The sequence below is a fragment of the Arachis duranensis genome, chromosome 8 (genome assembly GCF_000817695.3).
Source record: "Arachis duranensis cultivar V14167 chromosome 8, aradu.V14167.gnm2.J7QH, whole genome shotgun sequence".
Classification (NCBI taxonomy): Eukaryota; Viridiplantae; Streptophyta; class Magnoliopsida; order Fabales; family Fabaceae; genus Arachis; species Arachis duranensis.
Genome location: NC_029779.3, coordinates 3,597,792 through 3,608,031, shown reverse-complemented (window position 1 = coordinate 3,608,031; position 10,240 = coordinate 3,597,792). Strand labels below are relative to the sequence as shown.

Below are 10,240 nucleotides of genomic sequence, written 5' to 3'. Positions count from 1 at the left end.
AGTAGTAATTGCATTGAAACTTGAGGTACAGCAGAGCTCCACACCCTTAATCTATGGTGTGTAGAAACTCCACAGTTAAAAATACATAAGTGATGAAGGTTCAGGCATGGCCGAATGGCCAGCCCCCAGTGTCTAAGATCGCATAAACTGATCAAAGATGTCTAATACAATACTAAACTATCCTATTTATACTGGACTAACTACTAGGGTTTACAGAAGTAAGTAATTGATGCATAAATTCACTTCCGGGGTCCACTTGGTGTGTGTTTGGGCTGAGCTTGATCTTTACACGAGCTGAGGCTTATCTTGGAGTTGAACGCCAAGTTGTAACGTGTTTCTGGCGTTCAACTCTGGTTCGTGACGTGTTTCTGGCGTTTGACTCCAGAATGCAGCATGGAACTGGCGTTGAGCGCCAGTTTACGTCGCCTAATCACGAATAAAGTATGGACTATTATATATTGCTGGAAAGCCATGGATGTCTACTTTCCAACGCCGTTGAGCGCGCGCCATTTAGAGTTCTGTAGCTCCAGAAAATCCATTTCGAGTGGAGGGAGGTCAGATTCTAACAGCATTAGCAGTCCTTTGTCAGCCTCCTTATCAGAATTCTGCTCAGGTCCCTCAATTTCAGCCAGAAAATACTTGAAATCACAGAAAAACACACAAACTCATAGTAAAGTCCAGAAATGTGAATTTAGCATAAAAACTAATGAAAACATCCCTAGAAGTAGCTAGATCCTACTAAAAACTATCTAAAAACAATGCCAAAAAGCGTAAAAATTATCCGCTCATCATAGATCATCAAGCATGAATTGAGATTTTGACTATTTCATGAACATATAAGAGTCCATCAACTAAGTGTGGGGAAACTATGGGAATAGGGATTAATAAGGAAATGTATCATGTTTCTAATTTATTTGAATATTGGGAATTTGGGAACCTACTCATGAAAAACCAAAATAGAAAAATAATGAAAAATCCATGTGCATTGATAAGTTATGATTATTTTTCTATTAAAAGAAAAAAAATAAAAAAATAAAAAATCCAAAAATATTCAATAAATAAGTAAATAAATAAGGGGACAAAAATACCCCAATGTTAAGCTTTAATAGAAAGATCAATGCACATGTGATAAAGAAATATCAAAAATTTGGTACATGAGTATGTGATACAAAAGTGGGAATTATGGGTAGCTAGGTGTGATTTTTAGAATTACATAGAGTATGTGTGTGTGTGTTAGGTAGGAGCTTAGGTTAGTCAAAGATTCATATTATAACTCACTTGGCCATACATATATCCTTACCTTTACCTCAGCCTCATTACAACCCTGAAAAGACCTCATGATGTTTGCATTGGTATGCTAAATATTTGTTGATTGGTTAGATGAAGAACAAGGTTGAGAAAGCATGACTAGGGAAGAGTAGAGTGATTGACCCTAGACACTTGAGAGTTAGAGTGATATACACTACCAGTAAGGGTACAGTGCTTGATTCAATGTTCCCTGCTTTTATAAGCTATCTTCTCACAAGTTTACTTGTCTTTTATTATATGATCTGAATTAGTGGAATTTGAATTATTTTTGTCTTGGAGAACTTGTTTACTTTTAACCAAATAGGTAGAAACATTTTGCATATAGTTGCATTCATATACATAGGTTGCATTGCATGAGTCTTACTTTCCCCCATTTACTCTTTTAGCTTCTCTTGAGCTTAGCATGAGGACATGCTAATGTTTAAGTGTAGGGAGGTTGATAAACCACTATTTCATGGTTTATCTTGTGCTCAATTGGGTGGTTTTTATCAACTCTTTACCCACTTATTCATACTATTTGCATGTTTTACAATTCCTTTCTAGAATTTGTTCTATGATTGAAAACTTGCTTCCTAGAGTCTTTAATTTGTGTATTTCAATCATCTCTTATTACCATTCGATGCCTTGATATGTGTGTTAAGTATTTTCAGAGATTAGAGGGTAGGAATGGATTAGAGGATGAAAAGGAAGCATATAAAAGTGGAAGGAATACAAGAAACTGAAGGAACTGCTAAAGTTGTCTAGCCTGACCTCTTTGTACTAAATTGACCATAACTTGAGCTACAAAGGTCCAAATGATGCGGCTTCAGTTGCATTGGAAAGCTAACATCCGGGGCTTCGCAACGATATATAATTTGTTATAGCTACCCAGAAGTTAGGCAACACGGACACGTGGATGACGTGCACACGTCACATCTGCGAATTTCAATCCATGCAAACGTGTGGACGACGCCTCCGCGTCACTTTGCTGCGACCTGTACGAACCAAATTTCGCAATCAGCAATTTTTGGGCTATTTTTGACCCAATTTTTTGCCCAAAAAACACAAATTAGAGGCTATAAAGTGGGGAATCCATCCATTCATTGGAGAATTCATACAACATTCATATTTCACTTTTCATAATTTAGATGTAGTTTTTAGAGAGAGGCTCTCTCCTCTCTCTTAGGATTTAGGATTAGGATTCCTCTTAAAGGATTTAGGATTTCTTCTTCTCAATTTTTAGGTTCAATGTTCTTTTTATTTTCCCAATTTGACTTATGAACTTTTCCATGTTGGATTTGATTTCTTTTATTAATATTTGAGGTATTTCAGACATATGACTTTTATTTAGTTTCTTATATTCTTGGTTCTAGCTGATTAATTGGTAACTCTTGAGTTATCAAACTCATCGTGATTGATAATTGTTGTCTTTGCTGATTGATTTAGATTCCTATAACTCTAGTCTTTCCTTAGGAGTTGACTAGGACTTTAGGTGTTAAATTGATTTATCCACTTGACTTACCTTTATAGTTAGAGGTTGACTGAGTGGGAGCAAAAATATAATTCTCATCACCATTGATAAGGATAACTAGGATAGGACTTCCAGTTTTCATACTTCGCCAAGAGTTTTCTTTGCTATTGATTTATTAATTCCTGCAATCTATTTTTCTCATTCAACCTTTCAAAAATCTAAAAATACTGTTTTCCATAACCAATAATAAATCATACTTCCCTGCAATTCCTTGAGAAGATGACCCGAGGTTTGAATACTTCGGTTTATAAATTTTATTGGGTTTGTTACTTGTGACAACCAAACGTTTGTACGAAAGAATTTTCTGTTGATTTAGAAGCTGTACTTACAACGCGATTATATATTTGTTAAATTTCTTTACTGATAGAAAACCCGATTGTCAGTACCATATATTAGTGCCATTGGAGCGCTAATGTATCTTGCTAATAATACACGATTCGATATATCATTCGCGGTGAATTTACTAGCAAGGTATAGTTCCTCTCCAACCAGAAGACATTGGAGTGGAATCAAGCAAATTTTTCGATATCTTCATGGAACGGTTAATATAGAATTGTTTTAACCATATGGATCAAAGTCACAATTAGTTGGCTATGCTGATGCTGGATACTTATTTGATCCACACAAAAGGAGATCTCAAACAGGATACCTGTTCACATATGGTGGTACAGCTATATCATGGAGGTCCACGAAACAGACAATAGCAGCAACCTCCTCTAATCATGCTGAAATACTAGCGATACATGAAGCAAGTCACGAGTGTTTTTGGCTCAGGAGTTTGATCAAATATATTCTGTTATCATGTGAACTGATTGATCATAAGATAGCTCCAACTGTCCTGTTTGAAGATAATACAGTATGCATTGCTCAACTTAAAGGCAGATACATCAAAGGTGATGGAACAAAGCATATTTCTCCCAATTTTTCTTCACTCGTGATCTTCAAAATCAAGGGACAATTGATATCCAACAGATTTGCTCAAGTGACAATCTGGCAGATTTATTCACAAAGTCACTCCCAAAGTCCTCCTTTAAAAGATTGGTGCATGAGATTGGGATGCGTCGATTTCGAGATATTAAATGATGTCAACAAGAGGGGGAGACTGTACTCTTTTTTCCTTGGTCAGATTTTCCCATTGAATTTTTCTTGACAATGTTTTTAATAAGCCAGTCCCCATAACAAAGTATATTGTACTCTTTTTTTTTTACTAAAGTTTTTTCCATTAGATTTTCTTTAGTAAGGTTTTAATGAGTCATATTCATAATGGTCATCTAAGGAGGAGTGTTACAGTATGGATGCCCACCAACCCTTTTATCCAATTAAAAAGTGCTTGGATATACAAACTTTTAATGTAGACAGTGTTATCATTTCCAAAGTTTGAAAAAGCTAATTTTGTACATCTATAAATAAAATTTCATAGTCTTAAGTACAATACAAAACAATAATAAAATAAATACTCTCTCTTTTTTTTACGGTACAAAACACTTTTTTACTTTATTTCTTCTTATACCATTAATATAATATTAATATATTATTTTTATAAGAGTATAATGATATTAATAAATACTAATAACAGTATTTTTGTATTTATCCTTTATTTTATTGCCTCTTTCCTATTTATTTTACAACAAGAGGAATCATTTTCCTACCGGATAATATTGGAAAAAAACAAAGCAAAGAATCCTGAAGGAGTCAAAACAAATCCAGATTACAGGAGGGAAGGGATTGACATTATGATTAGCATGCAGCCAGCTGAGGCAGAGGAAGAGACAGAGTCCCCCTTTTATAGTTATTCTTTGTCTCATCAGCCAGTCACGCCCCACGCGCCATCATCGCTCTCTTTTTCTTTTCAAATCTATTTATATTTATTCCTTCATTCATTCATTCATTCCCTCGTTCGGTCATTTCATTCGCTCGCACTTCAATGCCGTACGCCATAACTAACTACCTTGTTCGATCGGTTTCTCCTCCTCGTTATGGCTCCTCAGAGGCGGCGCCTCCACCATTTGCAGCGTTTCCCTCTCTTGATTCCTCTCATCTCTGCCGTCGCTGCCGCTCTTATGTTTCTCTTCGCGCTACTCTCTCTTCTAGCTCCTTCTCCCAACGAAACTAATCATATGCACCGCCCGCGCCAACGCTCTTCGGTACTCTCTCTCTCTCTTTCTCTCTGTTCGACATGAATTGAACATAATCAATCAATAGTTGATTCCTCACCGTTTTCTCACCTAATGTTGTGCGTGTAGTTTGACGTTCAATCGGAGGACAACGCTATTGGAGATAATGTGTTCCGCGTTCCGGTTAGGGCTTTCTTCTTGCTTCTTTTATTTTTTTTCATTTTGTTGTTCAGTTCCATGTTTTGTTTCCTTTGGATCTTAACCAGTCACTATGCTTGTGATTTTGTTTTTATCCTATCATAATAACCAGAAAATAATAGGAAAGTTGAATCGCGGACTCTGGAGCTTTAACAATTCCGTAAACTTCTATGGATGTAGCAACGCAAGCAGCGAGTTTCCAAGTGCGTATTTCATGCATATAGAACCGTTTAGTTTAAAGCTTAGATTGCGCTGTGTGTATATGTATTGTCATATGATATATGATATATGAGGAATGCGCTTTTTGCGTGGCAGAAGCTCAAGCCATTACTCATCCGGATCGGTATTTGGTAATTGCAACCAGTGGTGGCTTGAATCAACAAAGAACTGGAGTAATTTTCTGGAATCTTGCCTCTATTATAATGATATGATTTTTTTTACTATAAAGAAAACTATACAGTGACTCCTATTAAATTTACTGTGAATTGAACACAAAAAACTGGGAGGAAAAATTGCCTAGTGTGAACAAAATCAACTTATTAATTGCTATATTATAGGAGTATGCTGTGTTGCACTTTAATGAGAACGGAACTACACTTGGCAGATAGAACTAAATATTAAATAACCATGGAGCCTTAAAAGATTTTTAAGTTTTATCCAAACCGCTGCTACGGATTGCCTTAGAAACACTTTCTCTTCATATAAAGTGCTTCTTTCATATGTAAGACTTGGAAGTTGTGACGATAAAATTGACAAAGGCTCTGACACATGTTTCAGGACAATAACTGTGACAGTGTGACTACAAAAGTGTCTTCTACTTTTAATTTTCTGTCTTTTGATTTCTAAAGTTTTCTGGATTACGTTATTACCTGCATTTCTGGAAGAAACATATCGTTTATTTTTCAAAAGTTGTACCTGCTTGCTTGAAATACATATAGCCTCAGAACTTTAATGCAGCATATAATAATTGTTGTCTAGCCGACCCCACGTTGTTGTATATAATAATTGGTTAGTAATTGCAAACTTTCTGCATACTCAGCTGTCAATGCCAATATTTCCTTTTCTGCATTTGACAGATTACAGATGCTGTTGTTGCTGCGCGAATTCTGAATTCTACTCTTGTTGTTCCCAAACTTGATCAACGGTCTTTTTGGAAAGATTCTAGGTCAGTCGCAGAAAGGACATATATTGTTTAGCCCTTTTCTGCAGTTATACTATTTAATTTTAGTTAGCGATCTAAGTATTGACACTCCATTCGCACTTTCTCTGTGATGTATCTTAGATTGTTAAATGATGTTATACTTTTCCTGTTGCAGTAACTTCTCGGAGATCTTTGATGTTGAATGGTTTATATCCTTCCTATCAAAAGATGTCAAAATTATCAAGGAACTCCCAGCAAAGGTTGGCCGAAGATCATCTCTGTACTCGATGCGTGTTCCAAGGAAGTGTAGCGAAAGATGTTATATAAATCGTATATTACCTATACTCCAGAAAAAGCATGTAAGTTTTTTATGTCCTGAAACTCTGATGGTGCTGATATGATGTACAACTCAGTAAATGCTGTGTGTTAACTAGAACTAGAAAGAGGTAAATTTATTCACCAGGTTGATTGTCAGTTTGTAGTGTGGAGGTCGTTATTTTGTGATAATAAAATGTGTTCTAAAATGCTTTTAGTTTAAGGTCTATAATCCAAACATTTACGGGATAAATCATAAACTGTTAAAGTCAGTCAACTTCAATTATTGGATGCCTTTTGTTTTCAATATAGTCTTTTCCAGTTTCCTTCATTGGGATGGCATCTTGTGGTTATATGATGAATTAAACGGCTAATTTTTTTAGAGATGAATAAACATAGTTTGTTATTCACTGATATGGGTAGGTTGGATGTTTATTTTAATGTGAAGATAAAAATTTGAAGGTTAAATTTTACATGGAATTTTTAGCTTTGTGATTTTAAAATAATAAAAATTTTATAACTAGCTGCCAAATTTTTTTATTTAAAAAATAAAGAAAATTATAAATACAAATTTTGACTCATTGTTTTTTTTATTTTATAAAAAAATAAAATAGTATAAACACAAATCTGACCTTTAGACCTTTTGTTACTAAATTTGACCATCGGAATTCTTCCAATTATTCTCAACAATTTCATGATACACTTCTTATCTTTGTAATATAGCAAGACATACAATTTTATTCCAATATTAAAAATAAAAAGCGGAATTAAACACGACGTGTGCAATTGCTACAATATTCGAGTCAAACTAGGATCTACCGCTTCCTTTACTTTGATTGCAAGCCTCATTCTCTCCGTCTCTCTCCCCAAAAAAAAAATAAATAAAATAATTGCCCGATATTTCAGATGATGAAGATACACATGACAACTCATGCAGCGCTAACTACTTAGTCTTGTCCTTGTAGATTTAATTCTATTCGTTCTTTTGGAAAGGGAACATCCATTTGTTAGATTTCTGTCACTGTTTCAAATGTGTCTATAATTGTTGAGTTGGATTCTACTCGCATGATGGAAGTCGAGTTAAAGTATGTTTACATTTATACAACTAATTGACTCCTTAAGTTCTGATAACAGCACGTGGATAACTGTTTGAATATTTGATTTTCCAGTAAATATATTACATTTTTTTTTTGGTATACGTAAATATATTAAATTTATTTGCTTCACTTTGTGGCAGGTTATTCAGCTCAGCAAGTATGACTACAGGCTTGCAAACAGGTTGGATCCGGAGTATCAGAAGTTAAGATGTCGAGTTAACTACCATGGGTTAAGATTTACCGACCCAATACTTGCAATGGGTAGAAAATTGGTACGTCGGATGAGGATGAGAAGCAAACATTATATTGCACTGCACCTAGTTTGATAACCAATAAAGCTCAACTATTGCAAGCCTTGGCGATATTTTTGGATGACTGCACTGGCCTCACCCTGCCCCCTAGTGGGGCCTTCCCTAGGTCCATGGGCCTTGTACAATACAATAAAGAAAAGGATTTTACTCTTTCCAGACCAAAAACAATTTGTGTTTAATAGTTTCTAGATGTGATTATCTTTTCTTGCTCCAGATTTGAACCCGATATGCTTGCATTTTCTGGATGCGATTATGGTGGAGGAGAGAAGGAACAGAAAGAACTGGGTGCAATAAGGAAGAGGTGGAAGACGCTACATGTAAGCTCAAAAGTTAAATTTTGTTATTGCCAATGATTGTTAGTAATATTTTTTATTGTTGCCTTTTCTGCTATTAAACCTAATAGCATGTGTTCATAGAATGATTATTATCAGTGACTATTAAAATCTGAAAAATCTTTCATCCTGCTGAGGCATAAACATTATTTTGTTGAGAATGATTTTGGTTTATGCTTATGTTGATAGCAGATTTGAAATATATAGAGTAGTGAATAATGTGATTATATTGAAATGCAGGGAGCCAATCCTGATAAGCAAAGAAGACAGGGAAAATGCCCGTTAACCCCAGAAGAAGTTGGTCTCATGCTAAGAGCCTTGGGGTATGGTTCTGGTGTTCATATTTACGTTGCATCAGGGGAAATATATGGAGGGGAAAATACATTGGCACCTCTGAGAGCATTATTTCCTAATATCCATTCAAAAGAGACCATTGCTATTAAGGAAGAATTAGAACCATTTTCTTCATTTTCCTCTCGCATGGCGGCACTTGACTTCATTGTTTGTGATGAAAGTGACGTATTTGTGACCAATAACAATGGTAATATGGCTAAAATATTAGCTGGGCGAAGGTAAATTAACTGCATATGCTTTTTCTTCTTGTTTCTGTTGGTCGCTCGTATCTATACCCACTCTATCTTTCCATGAACTTTCTTATAGGAGATACTTTGGGCACAAACCAACCATTCGTCCAAATGCTAAAAATCTCTACCAATTGATCATGAACAGAAATAATATGACTTGGGAAGCTTTTGCTTCCCGTGTACGGACTTTTCAAAAAGGCTTCATGGGGGAGCCAAATGAGGTTAGACCGGGCAGAGGCGTGTTTCATGAGAACCCATCTACCTGCATCTGTGAAGATTCTGTGCCCAAAGTGGGCCAAGATTCTGGACATAGAAAACATGGGAAGGATAATGCAATCAATGAAAATGATGATGACGAGGATTATGATGATTCTGAATTGCCAGAAATGGAGGATGATGATTACGAAAATGATGAAGATCTGAGTGATCGAGTAGAGAAGGGTACATACAACGGAACGGTGTCGGACTATGACGCAATGAACTCTCAGAATCCTGAGTTAGAAGAAGTTGTATCAGATTAGTTGAGCTACCATATTCAACACTATTGTACCTGCTTGCATTATGCTATGTTAGTCTTAGTTACATCCCCTTGAGCAGCTACCAGTCAATTGAAAGTATATGACAAACTCCGGAGCCAGAAAAGCCACATAACTTGGAAAGACATACTGAAAAAAATTCAAACATGGGATCATCAAATGCACGATGATATAATGGCCTGGGTTCGATCAAGGGGATGACATAACTGAATCCACAGAGATGGGATCGGAAGTGAGCAATGGGAGTGCAATTGAGGGAAGCCATTCAACGTTGAGGCGTAGCCCTGTAGGCGGTGTATATCTTCGTTCTGGAAATTTCTTATAGTTGAAAATTGTGCGTCCCTGCTTCTAGTTTTCTTTGGCATTTTGATGCAATCAACTGATTTTCACTAATAGAAGCAGCAAAATGCCAACATAAAGTTTTTGTCCCAAAAGTTTTGGGAAACCTTTTGATGTGAGAGAGAGGATCGCTATAATCGTTGGGAGAAATCTACACATGTTCAACTATTCGGGGAACTTGTCTTTTTTTTTTTTCCTTCATTTTTTCTGAAAAATAGAAAAGAAGAAATACATAGTTGTAAGAATTGAATCATTGGTTCAACCGATGAGTTGTTACTGATTAAACTGATAGAACTAGTCCTCTATAAATAAAAAATATAAAATAGTAAAAGATTTAAAATATATATCTTAATTAATATTTTAAAAACAACTAGTTCAACAAATTATAATCAACGAGGTATAATCCAATTATTATTAAATAAGTATATAAAATTTTAGTATTTTTTATGATAAAG

At 35.4% G+C, this 10,240-nt stretch overlaps 1 protein-coding gene across 1 annotated transcript; it reads left to right on the top strand.

Annotated features, from left to right (window-relative positions):
- The first annotated feature begins 4,592 nt into the window (after positions 1-4,592).
- On the top strand, positions 4,593-9,952 carry LOC107460269 (O-fucosyltransferase 6). Its single transcript, XM_052253117.1, has 10 exons — positions 4,593-4,962; positions 5,062-5,115; positions 5,243-5,333; positions 5,446-5,522; positions 6,207-6,295; positions 6,447-6,630; positions 7,824-8,002; positions 8,206-8,315; positions 8,571-8,898; positions 8,987-9,952. Exons 1-10 carry the CDS (start codon positions 4,795-4,797, stop codon positions 9,429-9,431), a joined length of 1,725 nt encoding a protein of 574 aa, XP_052109077.1. The 5' UTR covers positions 4,593-4,794; the 3' UTR covers positions 9,432-9,952.
- Positions 9,953-10,240: the final 288 nt, after the last annotated feature.